Source organism: Helianthus annuus, chromosome 15 (assembly GCF_002127325.2).
Source record: "Helianthus annuus cultivar XRQ/B chromosome 15, HanXRQr2.0-SUNRISE, whole genome shotgun sequence".
Classification (NCBI taxonomy): domain Eukaryota; kingdom Viridiplantae; phylum Streptophyta; class Magnoliopsida; order Asterales; family Asteraceae; genus Helianthus; species Helianthus annuus.
This window is the reverse complement of record NC_035447.2, coordinates 7,956,706-7,977,056: the sequence shown is the minus strand read 5'-3', so window position 1 is coordinate 7,977,056 and position 20,351 is coordinate 7,956,706. Positions and strand designations below refer to the sequence as shown.

The window sequence follows — 20,351 nt, the reverse complement described above, 5'->3', positions numbered from 1 at the left end:
CTAAAAGCTAAAGAGCTTCAAATCATCAAATTTTAAAACATAAGATCTTTGCTAGTACACTAGTAGTTTAATTTCAGCATTAATGAAACCTGTTAAATCATGGAGTTAAAACATATAAGCATAAGTTGAAATTCATAATTTAAAATAGAGGCGTGAAGTAATACAAAATATTTAAAGTACCAGCATAAAAATAAAGAAGTTCAAAGTAGAATCTTCAATAATCAAGTCATGTTGTAATAAAACCTAAATTAAATGCATACTTCACTTCTCTTTTTTCTTCATGTGTTCCCCTCACATGAAGTCCCCTTATCTAACAATCCATCCAAGGTTTTCAACACACACATCCATGTCAACTAAGCTAGTTGAAGGTTCACTCGATGCCACAAGTCTGGATAGCCCCTTTGTCGCAAGATTATAAGCTCTGATCCCGTTACAATGAACGTTGTATAGTAATTCATCATTGGGGGTAATTTGAAATACTCTGCCTGCTCCTTTAAATGGATTTGTATCCAGTTTATAAGCAACACACCAAGAATCAGTGTTGTTGTCTTCTCTCCTCACCCAAATCCAACTACGATCATGATTGTCTGAAGAAATCACACCTAAACAACCTTTGATGATCGTCACTACGCTCGTTTCCCAACTTGGTTCTGGCAACTCAATCGTCGAAAAAACCTCCAAACTCAAATCGAATTTCATTATAAAGTAATCGCATTCATCGCGTGCATCAGTTAAATACCTTTTTACCGCCCAATGCAATGCTCCATTAAAAAGACACTGGTCTAACTTCACAAAAGTAATTAAAGGAGTCACCGGGGAAGCAATCTCACGCCGAGTGCGTGTCTTCATAGAGTAAATATATGAAGTTGGAGTGGTTATCCTCAAAATCTTGTAATCGTTGATGATTGGATCGAAACCAAACCCTAATACACCCGCAGAAATACATTCATAATAACGGCGACACCAAGAAGAGAGATCATGTATGGTTACTATGCGCCTAGTTGAAGGGTTCCATAGATGAAGATCACCGTCTCCACAAATACATATAATTCCATTGCAGGAACCAACAATTTTGAAACTGAAAGGAAACTTGATTTGTGGTATTCCAGTACAGGGATTATTTGGAAACTGACCTTGTGCATGTAAGGTATATATGTTTTTAAGGTGTTCTTCACGTTCGTAAGGAAATTGGTGGATGGTCAAGACTTTTTTCGGAGATTGAAGAGTATGGAGTCTGATGAAATCGGGGCTATCGATACAAGCACATAACGATTTGGAAACTGATCTGAATCGGAGGAGGGATTTGGATGGTAGTCTTGAGAAGATTTCAATAATGAGTTCTTCACATAGATCGTACGACATTGTAATTTAAAACCTAAACGATTATTACGATGGAGATCAAGAAAGGTGATTCTTGTTTTAGGTATTCTTATCTTAGTCTTTCTGTGGGCCTAACATAGCCCAATACTTTCACCCCACGTATATTTACTTTTATTAATATTAATTAATTAGTTAATTTGATTTTGTTTTGTGTGGATTGTATTTTATTTAAACAACAAGATTATATGGTGGTCGACAAAATAATTATATTCCTTCTTAAACAATGATAAACTAACGAGATTTTCATGTGCGTTGCTACAGGAACTCGGTGAGTGTTTATTGGGTTTATGACGGAATCCGTATGGTATCGAGACTTGGTTTACAGTCATGATATGTGAAAAAGAAAACGTTTTACATTATAAACCATGAGACGAATACTGATTCCGGTTTCATTACTAAAAATACATGTACCGATGTCGATAAAAAACCATAAAAATGAATATCGGTTCTGGTTCGGATTATACCAATCAGTAGCGAAGCTTTAGATTTTCGACGGGGGGTCGAAAACGTATATACTCAGAAATTTCTATATAACCGGGGGGTCGAAAACGTATATACCCAAAAATTTCTATACGAAAGCTACAAAAATAACACTACTGGGTGAAAAGTTCGGGGGGTCGGACGCCCCTCCCGGCCCCTTCTAACCTTCGCCCCTGATACCAATACTAATACCGATGTCAATATATAGGTTCAATTTTTCATGGTACAATTTTGGACAAAACTCTTTTTCAACAAACTTTATACATGAACATCAAGAAAATATATTAAACACAGTCGCGTATTCATATTTTAAAAAGATTACGAACGCGAGTTAATTGTTAATTATCTGAGGAAAAATCAAATTAAATTAAAAATATAATATAATAACATAAAAAACTTATGTTATTTTTATACTGATAAATAAATGAAACAATAACAAAAAAAAAAAAAAAACTAATGTTATTATTATACATTTATACGGATAAATAAATGAAACAATATCTATAAAAAAAACCCTGATTTTTGGCCACTTTCTTTCATCCGTTTCCGGTGAGTCGTTCTTTGACCTAAGAGAAAAGTTCAAGGTGAGTTAAAACTATGATATTGAAACTCTAATGATGGAACTCGATATTCATTGATTTTGGTTTTTGTATTAACGAAGGGTTCTTTGAATTAAATTTTTCATTTGTTGCAGGATTACATAATGTCAAATGATCTATGTGGGGATCTAATTGCTGATATCTTCTCAAGACTACCAACCAAATCCCTTCTGCGATTTAGATCGGTTTCCAAATCACTATGTGCTTGTATCGGCAGCCCCGATTTCATCCAACTGCATAGTCTTCGATCTCCTAATACAGTAGTGGTCACACACCGAATTCGTGACAAAGGAGAAGCACAAGATAAACACATCTACACATTACACTCGGACGGACAATTGGCATACAAATACCATCCCTATACGGGAATACCAACAATTGAGTATCCTTTCAAAAAATGCAAAATTGTTGGCTCATGTAATGGAATTCTATGTGTATGTGAATATGGAACCGGCGAACATGGAGCCCGCCTTTATCTATGGAACCCTTCAATTAGGCGCAAAGTAACCGTACCCTTCATTAGTTGGGTAGATGGGTTTGGTTTCGACCCAATCATCGACGACTACAAGATTTTGAGGATATCCAAAGCAGGTTCATCTGTTTACACCGTGAAGACACGCACTTGTCGTGTGATTGCTTCCCCTATTTCTCTGTTCTCGAGTTGGAAGTCATACCAGTGTATTTTCAATGGAGCATTGCATTGGACTGTAAAAAGGTACTTAACACGCGATATACGCCATTATTATATAATGACATTTGATCTGAGCTCTGAGGTTTTTTCTACGATTGAGTTGCCAGAACCAAGTTGGAAAACGCGTCTAGTGACGGTCATCAAAGGTTCTCTAGCTGTGATTTCAACAAAACCTGACTATAGCATGATCTGGGTGATGAGAGAATATAACAACATTGCTTCTTGGTCTGTTGTTAGTGAACTAAATTCAAATCCATTTAAAGGAGCACAAAGAGTTGTACCAATTACCCCCAATGATGAATTGCTATGCATCTCTTTCAAATATTATAAGGAGATCCTAGTTTATAATCCCAAGACACAGGTACGAATGAGGCTTGCGGACTTCAGTGATTCTTCTATGATACTTGACGTGAATTTGTGTGTTGAAAGCCTTGGATTGTTAGACATGGGACTTCATGAAGGAAGAAAATTACCTGGAAAACAAGAGGAGAACAAGTGAAGTTTTGCTGATTTAGCCTCTTTCACAATAATGTATTATTACTGTTCTACTTTAAATTGGTTTAGTAAGAAAATTGGTTTACCCTTCTCAGACCCTACCTTATTTTTGCTATTGGTGGGATTTACTGGTGATGATGATGAGATGAAACAACCAAAAATTATAAAACGTTGGCAGTTAATTCAGCCCCAAAATGAGAATAACTAAACAAGCTTCATTATACCATCTAATTAAATTGACATCAAAATGAAGAATGCTTTTCACGAAGAATAAGATGAAGAGAAGAAATAAGAAATTTAATCAGAGTTTATATTAATTAAGGTTTTTATTAAATAAGGGGCTGTTTGGTAGCCTCTTAATGACCATTCAGATGCTACCCTCTTAATGGTTTAAAACCTCTGAATGAATAAGAGGTAACCTCAAGTCTGAATGGTTAAGAGGTAACCTCTGAATGGTAAATCATCACATGTCACATTTTTCTACATTCCCATTAGTAAAATTCTTAATGGTTTCATTAAGAGGTAATCTCTTAATGACCATTCAGAGGCTACCAAACAGCCCCTAAGTCTAGGTAGTCCATCCATTCACATAGTCTATTTGCTTTTATATTACTAGTTTTATAGTAGAATAAGTCCTTTTTTAATTTGTATTACTAGTTTTATAGTAGAATAAGTCCTTTTTTAATTTGTAAGACATTTGTATCTTTAGTTATTCACTGTTTAAAAAAAGATATACTTATTTTTTTATTTACTAAAAATTATATATCAATGTTGTTACTTATATTAAAACATTCATTTGAGATTTATTATTTACACTACTAGAAAACTGCTACTATTCCCACGTCAATTTTCGTGGGAAATCTGTGGGTAACTGCGTTTACCCACGGATTTTCCACAAAAATGGGTTGTGGGAATTCTGCTCGTGGGTAATTTTTTTCTGGCGCATTTCCTACAAATTTTCCTACTCCTTTCCCACACAAATGTTTCGTTAGATTTCTCCTACTTATTTCTCACGGAATAAATTTTCTTAACTTTCCGACGCATTTCCCACGGAATATTTATTTTTTAAAATTTTGTGCTTAAAACAATTATATTTATATTTATTATATAATATTTATTAAATTTTAATTTTCTTACACAATTCCTACGAATTTGTTTTTTCTTCCTACACAATTCCAACGAAATCTATCCGTTTTCCCTACACAGTTGCTACGGAAATAATTTTTTTCCTACACATTTCCTACGGAAATTTTTTTTTCCTACACAGTTCCTACGGAAGTATTTTTTTTTCCTACACAATTCTAATACGTGGGAATTTCGTAGGAAATGTGTCGCCATTTTCATTCGTAGGAAATTCGTAGGAAATTTTGGTAGGAATAATAGCAGTTTTCTAGTAGTGTTATTGTGTTATATTTTACTAGTTATATGTTGGACTCGGACATTTTAGTACTTGCTATTGTTAGAATTATATATATAATCAAGTCCTTTGAAACTTTATTTGTTTTTTTTAAACGCCAAATATTACTTCTACTCTACTTTACACCAAATATTCTAAATTATTCCTTCTTCCCAGGTTTCAACTTGCGATATGCAGCTATACCAAGTGAGCTAGCCCGACATTATTCTAAAACTTTATTTGATAATCATAAGGTGACAACCTTTGTGAAGTACAACTTTAACTAGTAAATTTATCAAATAATTATATTTAAGAGTAAAATGCACGGATAGTTCTTGTGGTTTGGTGAAATTTCACCTTTAGTCTCCAACTTTTCAAAATTACACTCTTAGTCCCTGTGGTTTGACAAGTTGTTACTCGGATAGTCCCCAAAGCGGATAGAGGTTAGTTTTTCTGGTTAAGTGGGTGTGAAATGACAAGGACTATCCGAGTAACAACTTGTCAAACCACAGGGATAATCCGAGTAACCTTCATCGCTTTAGGGACTATCCGGGTAAAAACTTGTCAAACCACAGGGACTAAGAGTGTAATTCTGAAAAGTTGGGGACTAAAGGTGAAATTTAACCAAACCACAGGGACTATCCGTGCATTTTACTCTATATTTAATTACAGGTAATTGCTAATAGAAATCATAATCATTTGCATTTTTCATGCAATATATTATCATTGCATAGTGAGTTACCTTAGTCCATGCAAAGGTCATTAATCAAGACTAAGATCTTATTCAAATATAGTTCAGGAAGTAAAAGTAACAAAGCAAACATTCTAATGTAACATCTTTGTATCGTTCTTGATATTTAGTAGGAGATTGAATTCCACCCCCAAACTTGTTAGATTTAAAACATAACAATGGTATGGGATCCCTCTATCTATCACTGTTTTGACTAGCCTTATAAATTTTAATATTGAGTCTTATATGTTGGATCATTTGGGTATTGGGAGGGGAGGGGCAGAGGTGTAATAAACATATTAATTTTGTTATTCCATCTTTCACTGAAAGTTCTCTAAGACTGATTAAATAAACTCTTCTAAACGGACGCGGCCTTTCGTCAGTGGCGTCTCTGAGAATTCACGTACCCTGTTCAAGCTTGAAAAATAGGCCCATATGCTTTAACGATAAACAACATAATTACGAAAATGACAAAAATTTGGTAGTGGATTGGGCCCAGTAAACCTATTGTTAAGTTGGGTAAATTATAAAAAATACAAATCATTCGATAATGGGCCTCTATATTGGATTTGTTACGTGTACACTTTTTTTTTTAAAATAACATATATATATATATATATATATATCGAATTTTTTTAAAAATTGCTATGCCCCTCAAAAAAACAGGCCTTGTGCGGAAGTCCTCCCCGCACACCTAAAGAGCCGCCCATGCCTTTCGTTTAAGAGACATAATCCAAGTTGGTTTTTGTAGTTGTATATAATTATCCATAGTATCAATGTGGTGATGGTTCATTGGTAAAGGCAAAGCCATTAAAAACACCTAGGTTGGGAAGGGAAGGTCTTGGGTTCAAGTCCCACAGACGACAAGGGATTAAAGAAATTAGTCGTTCAAAAAAAACATATAATTATCCATAGTAATTATACCCGGGCAATAGTAAGAACCGTTATATTTTTTAACATACATTTAAACCTAGAGAAAAATGCTCGGATAGTCCTTGTGGTTTGCCCATTTTTCACCTTTAGTCTCTAACTTTCTAAAAGTACACCTATAGTCCCCAACCCAGATAGTCCTTGACCTGGATGGGGGTTAGTTTTTTCATGTTAGGTGCGTGTGAAATGACAAAAATACCCTTACTGTCAAATTAATAACTAAAAAGTTAAAAGAAACATAATTAATATTTTACAATTTATGTAGGACACACCACGCACCTTACCCACTTCATCTTCCCCACTCCACACCACCACCACCACCATCTCCACCTTCAACCACCACCACCATCTACCCCCCCCCCTACTTCACCGTAACCACCACTGCAACAACTAGTGACGAAGCTTGAGATTTCTGATCGAGGGATTGGAAACGTATATCCCAAAAAATTTCAATAAAACGGGGCGGTTCGAAAACGTATATACCCAAAAAAAATTATATGAAAACTACATACTCTCCACTGTTGAGCGAAAAGTTTGGGGGGTCGGTTGCCCCCTTCCCGCCCCCACTATCCTTCGCCCATGGCAACAACCATCCCCGCCACAGCCACCACAGCCCATCACCGTTGAAGATGATTTGAGCATAGCATACCATCTCAAGTAATATAATACCTGAATTGCAGTTTTGATAAGAGAGCATCGGAATAAAGTGATTCCACATGTGATGGCCTGTCTAGCAATGGCAGGTGTAGCATCTCTTAAGAGAGTTAACAACAGAGGTAATAAATCCATGTTATTGAACCCAACATCGCCAGCGATCCTACATACATACGAGAATCAATCAATGAATTAGCAACAGGTAGACCAGACCTGGATTTCCTAGCCCTAAAATGCAGAGCAAAAGGCATTCTAATGTAAAACCTAGAAGAATCTAATATATATATATATATATACATATAGCAGAAACTTGTGAAAGAAATATAATAAATGAAAATTCATATGAATGAAGGAGGCGCATTGACTCTGCAAGGAATCTGCAAACGGGGCTGGAGTGGTCGGTGTGAAGATCCACAAGTTGAGGGAACAAGCGGTGATGATGGCGGCGGTGGTGGTTGTGGCACTGACGGTGAAGTGTGGGGGGGGGGGTAGATGGTGGTGGTGGATGAAGGTGGAGATGGTAGTGGTGATATGAAGTGGGGAAGATGAAGTAGGTAGGATGGATGGTCCCGCATAAATTTTAAAATATTAATTATGTTTCTTTTAACTTTTTAGTTATTAATTTGACCGTAAGGGTATTTTTGTCATTTCACACGCATCTAACACCAAAAACTAACCCCCATCCACACCAGGGACCAGAAAACGAAATTCAAAAACTTGGGTACTATAGGTGGAATTTTATAAAGTTAATGACTAAAGGTGAAAAATGGACAAACCATAAGGACCATCCGAGAATTTTTCTCTTAAACCTAATACGTTAAATCTTTGTGAGGATTATTTTCAATTAAAATGTGAAAAGTAACAAGGAAAATAATATACAAGGGTGAAAGTATTGGGCTACGTATGTTAAGCCCACAGGAAGACACTATAAATCCCATAATTGATAATACCTAGAAAAAATAGAGACGTTTCTTCACCATCGTATATATTATTCGTTTAGGTTTTCAATTTCAATTGCAGAGCTATACACAATGTCTAATGATCTGTGTGAAGATTTGATTCTTAACATCTTCTCAAAACTACCAACCAAATCCCTTCTCCGCTTCAGATCAGTTTCCAAATCATTATGTGTTCGTATCCGTACACCGAGTGTCTTCATCCGACTCCATACTTTTCGATCTCCGGAGAAAGCCATGATCACACACCGACTTTATTGGGGCCGTAGTTCCAATGACAGTATCTACACGGATGTATTCGCAGTTGGTTTCGACCCTGTCATCGACGATTACAAGATTTTGAGGATAACCACAACACCAACTTCATATATTTACACCATGAACACACACACTTGGCGTGAGATTGCTTCCCCTACCCCTACTACTACTACTCCTTTTACTTTTGTCAAGTATTACCAGTGTCTTTTCCAAGGAACATTGCATTGGGTCATAAAAAGGTATGCAACCAATGCACATGGTTTATGGTATTATATAATGAGATTCGATTTGAGCTTTGAGGTTTTTTCTACGATCGAGTTGCCCCAACCAAGTTCGGAAACCAGTGATGTAAGTTTAACAGTCATCAAAGGTTGTCTAGCTGTGTTTACTTCGGACCATCATGACCATTGTCTTTGGATTAGAAGAGAGTACAATAACATATACCCTGCTACTTGGCATATTGCTTTTAGATATATTACAAATCCACTTGAAGTAGAACATAGAGTTTTGCAAATGACCCCCAAAGATGATCTACTATACATTGTTTATCCTAACAAGATCCTAGTTTATAATATTGTGACAATGGCGATATCTAGTCCGGAGGACTTGAGTGATTATCCAACTAGCTTAGATGGCATGGATATGTGTTTGGATAGCGTTGGATTATTAGATATGGGGACTTCATGTGAGGGTTATTGCAAATTATGCAAATTTAGGTTCTATTACAACAGTTGATTGTTGAGTATTCTGCTTTGAATTTTTTTAGTTATGGGAGTTTAGATAATTTGAATTATACTTTTGGCATTTTCAGATTAACTTTTATCATAATACTTTGAATTTGAATTATTCTACTTGGATTGTTCAAATATGGGAGCTTCAAATAATCAATGAAGCAAACCAACAGTGAACATGAGATATTATGGATCTACATGCAAATTTAGCTATTTTACACAATACTTGATTATTGTTGAGTATTCTACTTTGAATTACTAAACTCCATTTCATCTCTATAGAAAAAAGGTTGGTGTCCTAAGCTCAAAATTACTAAAGCCAAAACCCTCTTTTCATCTCTATATATAATATATAAATAAAGAGTCACAACCCTTCAAAGTTACGTGTCCGTATACAAGGAGTCCCCAAGGGCTATACGCTACATACAAGCGAAACAACTAATGTGACAAGGAGGAGGTGTACATTTAGTAAAAATCCCCTTTTGAAATTAAGGAGTTGAATCAATGACAATGTTCCAAAAGGTGTTGATGTTTCTTCTGTTAAGAATTCAGAAAAGCTAAGCAAACAACATTTTCGATATGAGGAGGTAACTTGCCATACATGTTAGCATTTGGTTGTGGTGGGTGTTTGATTTTGAAACTTTTAAACATCGATATCTGGTCACAAGGCTAAAATATCGAACTTATGATCTTTATATATTGTCATTCAGTGCTCATTTGTAATGGAATACTAAATTCTAATTGAAGTTTGATTTAACTGGTGTTGATTTTCTTTAATCCAGTTGGTGGTGACGAACCAAATTCTTGTTGGTGGAAGGGGCATAGCCGTGTAGGGAAGTTTAAGAGCAGTGGCGAAGCTTGACCCGAATGACGGGGGGTCGAAAACATATATACCCAAAAAATTCTTAGAACCGGGAGGTCGAAAACGTGTATACCCAAAAATTTCTATACAAAAACTGTATATATAACACTACTGAGCGAAAAGTTCGGAGGGTCCACCCCCTGCACCCTTCTATACGTCGCCCCTGTTTAAGAGTGGTATCCATGGTAGAGTTCACATTGTCAAAGCTTAAGAGGCCATAGAGATAGCTGGAATGATTTTCTTAATCATCATGATTTCAATCGATTTAACTCATGAGATTGTCGATGAAATAATATTTTTTTTTGTAATAACATCTGAAGCTAATTATTTATAGAACAATCAGAACATTTAGACAAAAGCGTTTTGGATTAATTTGACCCAGTGTAACTTGCATAGAAATTATCCAATTTTACACGAATTTGTTTTAAACTATTACCCAACTTATTCGATGAGCCTATCTGGCTTGTGTACTTTGATCAAATGTTGCTGAAGGGTTGCAATCTAAACAAAGGAACTTTTTTTAGTGTCCATCTACATTTATCATTTTTGAATGTTTAATTGTGTGAAAAAAGTACTTTGTAATCATCACATGAAGTCCCCATATCTAATAATCCGAGGCTTTCGACGCACAGAGTCAGAACATACGTGTTACAGGAAGCACTCAATCCCACATATTTCCTTTGTGTCTGTGATCCAAGGAAGGTTTTGTTTGATCAGTAAAACATCATTGAAGGTATGTTGAAATACAATGTATACACGTCCAAATATATGCGGATTTAGTTTATAAGCTACCGACCAAGAAGCAGTGGTGTTACTCCTCACCCAAATCCATATGTCATCATGTTTTGAAGATAACACAGCTAGAGAAGTCAGAGAACCATTGACGATTGTCACTAGATTGGTTTCCCAACTTGATTCTGGAAGCTCGATTCTAGAAAAAACCTCGGAGCTCAAATCGAATGTTAATATATAACTACTGCAATCATCACCTAAATCGGTTAAATACCTTTTTATCGCCCAATGCAATACTCCATTAAAATACATCTCTCTTTTCAGGTCTCATCAAAATCTTGTAATCGTCAAGGATTGGGTCGAAACCAAACCCTAGTGGATCATGCCGGATTTTATAATCACTCCAAGAAGGACGATTCTGTATGGTTACTTTACGCCTAATTGAAGGGTTCCATAGATGAATACCACCATTAACATTTTCATAAACACACAGAATTCCGTTACATGAACCAACAATAATGCTGGAACTTCTGAAAGGATACTCAACTTGTGGTATGCTGGTACATGACAGTTGGCCTTCCGAATGTAATGCATACATATCCTTGAAAGGAAATTGGTGTCTGAGCATGACTTTCTTCGGAGATCGAAGAGTATGGATTCGGATGAAACTGGGGCTACCGATACGAGCACATAATGATTTAGAAACTGATCTAAATCGGAGGAGAGATTTGGTTGGTAGCCTTGACAAGATTTCAACATTCAGCTCTTCACATAGATCATTCAACATTATGTTATTCTGAAAACTAAACCTAAATAAATCACATCTTTAAAACCAAATTGAAATGCCAATTATATTCAAGGATTAACAAAAACATTAATATAAGTCTCAATCAAAAAACAAACCTTATTAGATGGTTAATTAATGAATGATAAAGTAAATGTAAACATTGAAAGTGAATAATTATATCAGACAATTAAGAAAATTGAGATTATTAATAAAAGTAGCTTACCGGAAGTGAAAGCTGGATGATTATGCTGACGGAGAAGAAGAAGAAGACCAAGGGTAGAAAGTTCACGACTTTTTCTAGGTATCCTGTACATACATTTTGTTTTGTTTTTTTTCTTTGAATGGTGTGAATTATTCTGCGTCGGGAGGTCTAGCATAGGTTGTCTTAACCGATCTGCGATAGAGAGCCCTCTCGCACAATAGATCCCCAATTTAAATATCTCAATGAGAAACCCCTATCACCCAGACTCGAACTTGAGACCTGGAAGGAAAAACTCACTCAGACCCATCATAGGTGGAACTTAAATACCCGTGATCACCACTAGAGCACGATGGTTACGTGCATCATGTGTTTACATTATATAAATTCTAGTTTTGTTAGCCCAATATCATATTTCTCTGGTAAGCCCAACTCTTTTATTTTACCTGCAATTTTTTTTCAATCCTGGTCGTGAATAAGCCCAACTCTTTTAATCTCATATATTTACTAGTATTTTGATCTGTCTCACGTTGCGGCAACGTCAAAACTTAGTTTTAACTTACTCATCTTTTAACAAACGTGTTGCGGGTCAATTAGAAAAGGTGTTGACGTGACATGATTCGTTTAAAAAAAACAAACTCTCACTCTCTCTCACCCACAACACTCGCTCACCGTCACCATCCCTGTATCTTCTGTAACACCCCGAAAACGGGTTTGGTAATCAAACTCCGTTTATACCTAGAGACGGGTAAAGTACCGTTAGTAGTAAAAATAACCCGGTGAATATTTGGATTTAGATAAGAAATCCTAATATTAAATACAAGCGAATCAAAGTTTTAAGGAATTGAGCTTATAAGAGCCCGAGTTAACAGGACTTAAAGTAAAACGGGTTATGATTCCCGGGACCCATCAAGTAACTAGGAGTATTAACCTAGCTAGTTATAATTCTGGGAATAATGTGAAAGTTGATTAAAATACCCCAAAATGAAATATAAGAATAATAGAGGGGTCAAAAGTGTTAAAGTTTAAAATGGTTTTACTAAATAAAATTTAATAGACAAAACACACATTTGGTGTGTTTGTCTGGTCGTAGAAACAAGGGGGGTGACCAAAGCTGCCTCATGAACCCTAGCTTTGCAATTTCACCAAATTGATAGGGTAAATCGGCTCCAGATCGAAATCCAAACTCAGAATAGTGATCACCTTCGGGAAAGGATCATAAGGTATGTCTAATTTTGCTATTTAGTTTCACCATGAGTTCTAGGTGAAACCATGAAATCGAAATTAGGGCTTGCATGATCAAAGTTTGAACGAAATTAGGAATGAATATATGTCTAGGAGTAAACCCTAGTCATTAGTTTGATGAATTGATGCTTATAATTGTGAAATTCATAATCACCCATCTAAGTGTAGAATGGGTTTTGTGGAATGATAAGAACACTAGGAATCTGATTGTAAAACAAGTGTTATTGAGTGACTTGAAGTGAATCTAGATGTTATTAGGCATACTAGATATAAGGAACTTACAAAAAAATTGTTTAAATTTGGCTAAATAGTTAGTCATGAACTTGATTGTTATTAGTATAAAATCATGCTCACTAGGTGTTCGATGTAATGTCTAAACGAGAACAAATTGTAAGATGTAGAGTAAAAACGCATGTTCGAATCATATGGTGAATTATGCTTTATAGGGAAATAATAAGAGTTCTAAATACGATGTTAGTTGAACTCTACAGGCACGGTGGTTGAATCTTCAAGCGGTTAAGTCGGAGCGGACCCGCACTTGAAGGATATGCTTTGAAAGGTACGCGACTTGTCGTCTCGTTACATTTATGTAGACAAGCTTAGTTTAAATAAGTTTACGGTCGATATAGCAAAAATGGTTGAGTTGGTATGTCAATGAGGTGATGGAATTCACTCGGCAACCAAACGGGTCAAAATAGATAGTAAAATGTGTGTAATATTGATATAGAGAAAATGGTTGTGATGGTATGTCATTGAGGTGAGAGGATTCACTCGACAACCAAATGGGTCAAATTGATAATTAAAAATAATAGTGATCAAAATAAAGACACCATTTAGTAAAGATTATAATGGTTCGAACAATTTGAGAAAATGCCTTTTTAGTAGTAAAAAAAAACTCACGGTGCGAACAGGAATAAGTTCAAAAAGACATAATATATTAATATACCATCATATGTTGATAAATGGTCATATTGACTAAATGGGTCAAATGGGATGTTAATACCATTTGACAATAATAACTGACGACTACTTGTTGAGTTTTGTGATTAAATAACATATGTTGCGTTGCTCTAATTAGAAAATTTAAAGCAAGAGGTATGTAATCGGGTTAATGCTATGACCCGAGCCAGGTACCTGCAGTTAGAATTTTAATTAAGAGTGGTATTGTGGTCAATTATTTAGTAGAAGTCCTTCGTCGTAAATGGAGGGACTAAAATTGACCAAAAACCCCTTGATGGGTATATTAGGCAAACGACCCATATGGGTTGTTTGGAAACTTGCATTACGATTAGGAGATATAAGTATATGCCTTGAATGTAGAATTATGAGGTGTGAAAGGAAAAAGAACAAGATTTAGACTAAAGTGCTTAATACTCTCTAAATGGGTCAAAATGGTTTTATGTGCATACATAATTCATAAGAAAGTATGAACCTAGGCTAAGGTTGGGTGTTAAATACATTAGTGTATGTATTTTGAATGTTTAAGGATCGAGTTAGTGGTTTTAAACACAAACGGGTCAAAATGTTAATTTTGAACAATAAGCCGAATACTTAGAAATCCAGAATTTTATTAGTTTGAATGTCAGATTTTAACTCCATGTGATGGACAATTAAATTACGAGCGCTTAGGAGAAAGAATCGCGTAAAACGGACAAGCAGATTGAAAGATACGAAAGTTTTCGTGTCACAAACGGCAAAATGAAGAGTCTGATACAGGGGCCACCGTAACTTACGGTGCCCACCGTAAGTTACGGTGGGGCTGAAAATGTTACGGCGGTTATCTCCTGAGTTACGGTGGGAGAACTTTCATACAGGGGCCACCGTAAATTACGGTGTCCACCGTAATTTACGGTGGAGCCTGCACAAAACTCATTTTAATCAGTTTTCGTTTCCTGGATTCGTTTAGTTACGTTTTAAACCCCCTATGACTAAAGCATTTCATGTTTATGAAATGTAGGTACTTTTTGGATACCGGAAGACGATCAAGCTCAGCGAAGAACCGAACACGATAAAGATTCATGCTTCCGCACATTGTTAATCGTTATTTTAAACGACGAATTCAATCACGTTATGTTGAATAACTTATGATTTGTAAAAGTTTAAATAAATCCATATTTATATAGTATGTGTAATCTTAACTACACATCTAATTGTTGGTAATTACATGTAAAACCGTTAAATAGTAACTAAGGTGTTACATCTTCATGCCCACCAACCCCTTAGCGCTGTTTTTTTTTTTTTTTTTGGAACCGCTCTTTGACGTTTCAACGAGTGTAAAGCCAATGGTCGTCAATCTCTCGGTTAGAAATGCCAGTGTCTAACATTCATCTTACATTGATATTATACTTCACTATGTTTCCGTTGTTTAATAATAAAAAATAAATAAAAAAAAACTGATAATCTTAGAATTATAGCCCTGATGCATAGAAAAAGTATCAATAATCAATCTATAATATACAAACATTAAAGCAACAAAAATAGAAATCCAAAAGTGAAACATATATTTCATTCAGTCCCGACACAAAATCATAATAACTCATCAAATTCAAATAAGCTACAACAAAATCTTGATATTTAGACCATATCATGCTGTGGTCTCCTTCTTAAGCTTTGCTAGTTCTTGCCTTACAACTCCAGCCTTCTGCAATATCACAAATTCAATAGAAATCAAACAATGAGAACAAACAAAAACAGACACGAACCGGAGATTAATCTAGATTACTCTTGACAATCATGACCCATCTTTTCAATAAAATGATTGATTTGGGTATAACTTTTATTTGCCAAACAGGTTCTATCGTGTCACTTAAAATGAAACAATAGATTAAAAGTCACACGGATAAAACTTGATAACTTGGAAGTTTCAAATGAATCATAATCGCCCCCGCCACGACTGCAAATCAATTCGTGAACCGCTCAGCGGGAAGTTCGTTTTATTAAACAAACGAACACAAACAAGAAATTTCGTTCGTTTAGTTAAATAAATGGACATGAATAGAGGCCACTTCGTTCATTTAGGTTAGTGAACGTTCGCTAACGCGTTTGTTTGTGTTTGATGTGTTCGATAGTTTATTTGTGTTTTTAGTTTTTATATTTTAATTAAATAATTCAAAACTCCGACAAATAAATTATTGAGTAAATTACGTTTAGGCCCCTGTGGTTATATCACTTTTACTATATTAGCCCCAAATAAGAATTTTTAACATATCTGCCCCTATGGTTTCTATAACTAACCATTTTGGCCCCTAAGTCCAGAGATCATGGGGGTCAAAATGGTTAGTTATAGAGACCGTGGGGGCAGATATGTTAAAATTTCTTATTTTGGGCTAATATAGTAAATGTGATATAACCACAGGGGCCAAAAACGCAATTTACTCTAAAATATTTAACAAGTCTCACTGTAGTGTATTATAAATTTTGTTCATGAACGCTTGTTTGTGTTTGTTTGCTTCCATTTGTGTTCAAGAACATTAGTTTGTGCTCATTTGTGTTCATCAACGTTCGTTGCCTAAAATTAACAAACGAACACGAACAAGTTCGTTTCCTTAGCAAACAAACACGAACATAAAATCTCTTTCGGTCAGTGTTCATAAACAGTTCGTGAAAACAAAAACAAACCCGTCTTGATAATCTTTTTTCTAAATAGACTCGTTTAACTTTTAACCCAAACCCAATTTGGGCAGCAATTGCTTTGACCGTAACCAACTTAATATTATTTTAAAACAACCCATTTTAACTCTTAGCTGACCATATATCAAACAAGAATAAAACAGTAAATATGTATATATATATCGGATTGATGCGAACCTTTATCTTGGCCAACATAATCTTGAACCTATCAAAATCATTTAGCGAAGCCCTCTTCTTTTGAACGATAAGCTTCCTTCCCCAGGAACTGCTTTCCCACTTGTTCTTAACATCTGTGTAGCATAAGGATTCGGTAATTAACGTTAACAGAACATACCAGAAACCTATACGGCTATACTAATACTCAATACATACCAGCGGCTTCCAATGCAGCAACAAGGGTTTTCTTATTTGGAACTCTTTTAATGTCGATCTTGATGTCCGTGAGTGTCAGTCTTTTGAAGTTTATTTGGCCTCTTACCATGTCAGGAGCATCAACAAGTGCCTATCAATCAAAATATGGATAATTAACAGTCCATAAATGTTAATGTTTTGAGTCTAAATATGATCAACAGACAAATTAATAAAGCTAAATGAATTCAAGTTGCAGAGAACATCCTATAGATGCAAACAAATTAACGTTCGATGAACCTAGAATTGTAAGCAAGCCGAGCTGAGCCCGAGCTCAACTACGCTAGAGCTCGGCTCGTTTCCAGCTCTATTTCTATAGAGCGAGCTGGATTTCGGCTCCTTTATTAATTAATTTATACAAATTTATAATTATTTGTTGTATGTATTTTAACTATAAAATTATATACAACATAAAACATGTTAGTTATTTTTGTAAAAATAACTTTATACATAATATAAATTAATAAAAATATATATATATATTTGAATATTAAACAAAAATGATACAAATATTATGCTAGCGAGTAGGGCTGTAAACGAACCGAACAAACACGAACAAGGCCTTGTTCGTGTTCATTCGCTAAGGAAAAAATGTGTTCATGAACGGTTCACGAACACAAACACAAATAAACGGCGAAGGATAAAGGTAGGTGACGGATGGAGAAGTGCTGGAACTTGAAGTCCAAATCGTTGAACGGGGGTCGAGAGTATTCATCGAGGCGAATAATGAGAATAAAAAGGGAACTGTGCATAAACAAGGTGGGAATGGGATTTCCTATTCTATTTTTAATAGGGTAATAAAAAAAATAAGAATATATGAAAAGTTCAGATAAAGTAAATAAATGTACAAAAATTTTTAATAACCAACATAAATAAACGAACATGAAATGTTCACAAACACGATACCGAACGTTCACAAACACAATTTCACAAACACGATACCAAACGGTTCACGAACTGTTCGCTGAACGTTCGGTTCGTTGCTCTACTAGCGAGCCAGCTTGAGCACAATAAGTGAAGCTCAGGCTCGGGCCCGTATATTAAACAAGCTTAAATTTAGGCCCGGGCTAAGAATGGAGCTCGTTTAAGCTCGGCTTGAATCAAGCATTTTAACGATCCAATCTCAAGTAGCTCACGAGCTCGTTTACACCACTAGATAAACAAAAAACCATAGGTTGATTAAAAAAACATGTAATTGTGCCCCATTTTATTAAACAGAAAACAAAACACATCGAAAGTGTGGTCAATCACTAACATAGAACCTAAAAATACACCCAATTATTAAACAAGTGTAAAATTGAGCTTATAGAAGAACAATCATACCCTATTTTGATCAATAACATCGACAATGACCACAAGTTTTCCATAATCCTTGCCGTAGTTGACCAGTGCGATTCTTCCGATCTCAACGTACCTCTTGAACGGCTAAAATTCAAGTCATACGAAAAAACTTTAAGAACACAAATAAAATAACACAAATATACGCGTATAGAGAGTGTAATTAGGGTTGAATTTTACCATTTTGGAGATCGCCGATGAAGAATGTGGCGGTAACGATGAAGATGATGGAAGTTAGGGTTTACGATTATTAGGAATTATATACAGAGTAAATTGCGATTTTGGCCTATTACCCTTTTTGTTCAAAAAAAAATATTTTAATATTTGAGCCCTTGACGTATTTTTTTCTAACTTTTTGGACCCTAACGTTAATCTCATCCATTAAATGTTAGGGGCCAAAAGGGTTAAAAAAAGACATTAGAGGCCAAAAGGGTTAGAAAAAAAAAGACGTTGGAAGTTCAGATGTTAAAAACTTTTTTTTGAGCTAAAATGATAAAAGTGATATATTCATAGGGCTAAAATCGTAATTTACTCTGATACAGAAAGGTTTGGGCTTGTTTTAACTATTGGCCCAATGGTTTGTTATTATACTGTTATTTCTAATTATTTGTTTTTGGCCCAATGGTTTGGGTTTAAAGTTTAAACTAACTATCGGACTAAAGGTGAAAGGTTTGCTTTTTTTTTTTCTAACAATATTTTTCTCTAGATTTGGATGAAATAAGAAGAATATAAGAATTTGGGTTTCTAAGCTCTTTATATAATCTCACATCATGGGCTTTTCACCATTAAATCTTATTTGGGCCTTGGCCCAATATAAATAGCCAACATAGTTAATTAAATAAAACCTTGTTTAACTCAAATCTTTATTTTTATACTTTCAAATGCTATGATTTCGAGATATCACACACATCCTTCTATTTCCATAAAAAAATCAAACAAGATAAAAATTTGGTTTTAAATTTTTTTAAAAAAGTTTTAGACACTCCGAGGCAACTAGGCCCTGAAAACTGAGGCGTGAAATGCTAGACGCGAGCTTCACATTAATAAGAGTATAAAACTCTTATAATCCAACAAAATAATGAGTTTATAAAACATGAAACCAAAATTTTAAAACCTTCAATAATGATAATATAAATAAAAATAGTAGAAAACTAATCTTACTAGTATTTTGTCATTTTAAATCTCTATTATTTACAGTAACATTTAATGTTAATGCAGAATAATGAGTTTATAAAAAACTTATAAGTAAAATAATAATTTATAAACTATTATACATGAAACCAAAATTTTAAAACCTTCAACAATGATATAATATAAATAAAAATAATAGAAAACTAATCTTACTATTATTTTGTCATTTTAAATCTCTATTATTATTTTGTCATTGTACGATGTACAATACACATCGTACAATGTAGAAAAGTCTGCACAAAAGTGCAATAGTACTCTTTTTACTTCCGTATAAGAACTTGAAAAACCCTCAAATCTTTGAGTTAAATGCAATTTGAGTCCCTGATCAATTTGGCCACAGCCAGTTCGAGTCCCCAAAATCCTTTTGTGGCTTCTTGAGTCCTCGTATGGTAAGCATCGAGGGGGGGGGGGTATCAACAAATATAACACATGCCAGCTGCTCTAGCGTCTTAGTCTAATCATTAAAAAGCAAAGTTCAACTCACGAATGACCAGGGCCGGCCCTGAGAATTCGTGTACCCTGTTCGAGCTCCAAAAAACGTGCCCTTAGGCCTTAACGAAATTGAGTACCCTATTAAAAAAGAAATTTTTTTCGTATACATATCGGGTTTTTTTTTTCTAAAAATAGCGTGCCCTCCGAAATATTGAGCCCTGGCCGGT

The 20,351-nt window shown here is 35.0% G+C and overlaps 4 protein-coding genes and 1 long non-coding RNA gene across 5 annotated transcripts; 3 read left to right on the top strand and 2 right to left on the bottom strand.

The window, feature by feature from the left end:
• Positions 1-218: 218 nt before the first annotated feature.
• Positions 219-1,364, bottom strand: LOC110914716 (F-box/kelch-repeat protein At3g06240). Its single transcript, XM_022159479.2, has one exon. The coding sequence runs from the start codon at positions 1,360-1,362 to the stop codon at positions 307-309; it is 1,056 nt and encodes a 351-aa protein (XP_022015171.1). The 5' UTR covers positions 1,363-1,364; the 3' UTR covers positions 219-306.
• Positions 1,365-2,563: 1,199 nt separating this feature from the next.
• Positions 2,564-3,736, top strand: LOC110913208 (F-box/kelch-repeat protein At3g06240). The gene has a single exon (XM_022158053.2). It carries the CDS (start codon positions 2,564-2,566, stop codon positions 3,647-3,649), a length of 1,086 nt encoding a protein of 361 aa, XP_022013745.1. The 3' UTR covers positions 3,650-3,736.
• A 4,650-nt stretch (positions 3,737-8,386) lies between these two features.
• LOC110913209 (F-box/kelch-repeat protein At3g06240-like) lies at positions 8,387-9,304 on the top strand. The gene has a single exon (XM_022158054.1). It carries the CDS (start codon positions 8,387-8,389, stop codon positions 9,302-9,304), a length of 918 nt encoding a protein of 305 aa, XP_022013746.1.
• A 3,647-nt stretch (positions 9,305-12,951) lies between these two features.
• Positions 12,952-15,336, top strand: LOC110910356. Its single transcript, XR_002576038.2, has 3 exons — positions 12,952-13,103; positions 13,617-13,684; positions 15,083-15,336. It is a non-coding gene; the product is annotated as an uncharacterized LOC110910356 (long non-coding RNA).
• A 186-nt stretch (positions 15,337-15,522) lies between these two features.
• LOC110910357 (60S ribosomal protein L14-2) lies at positions 15,523-18,779 on the bottom strand. Its single transcript, XM_022155025.2, has 5 exons — positions 18,682-18,779; positions 18,487-18,588; positions 17,128-17,257; positions 16,933-17,045; positions 15,523-15,766 (listed from the first exon to the last, which is right to left on the bottom strand). The coding sequence occupies exons 1-5, from the start codon at positions 18,682-18,684 to the stop codon at positions 15,710-15,712; spliced, it is 405 nt and encodes a 134-aa protein (XP_022010717.1). The 5' UTR covers positions 18,685-18,779; the 3' UTR covers positions 15,523-15,709.
• Positions 18,780-20,351: the final 1,572 nt, after the last annotated feature.

Bases quoted from the DNA above. Each gene is read 5' to 3' on its own strand.
- LOC110910357 (XM_022155025.2), bottom strand. The intron at 17,046-17,127 runs GTATGTATTGAG...TATGCTACACAG, and splicing joins TGCTGCATTGGAAGCCGCTG to ATGTTAAGAACAAGTGGGAA. The intron at 15,767-16,932 runs GTTCGCATCAAT...GTGATATTGCAG, and splicing joins TTATGTTGGCCAAGATAAAG to AAGGCTGGAGTTGTAAGGCA.
- LOC110913209 (XM_022158054.1), top strand. From the start codon at position 8,387: ATGTCTAATGATCTGTGTGAAGATTTGATTCTTAACATCTTCTCAAAA.
- LOC110914716 (XM_022159479.2), bottom strand. From the start codon at position 1,362: ATGTCGTACGATCTATGTGAAGAACTCATTATTGAAATCTTCTCAAGA.
- LOC110913208 (XM_022158053.2), top strand. From the start codon at position 2,564: ATGTCAAATGATCTATGTGGGGATCTAATTGCTGATATCTTCTCAAGA.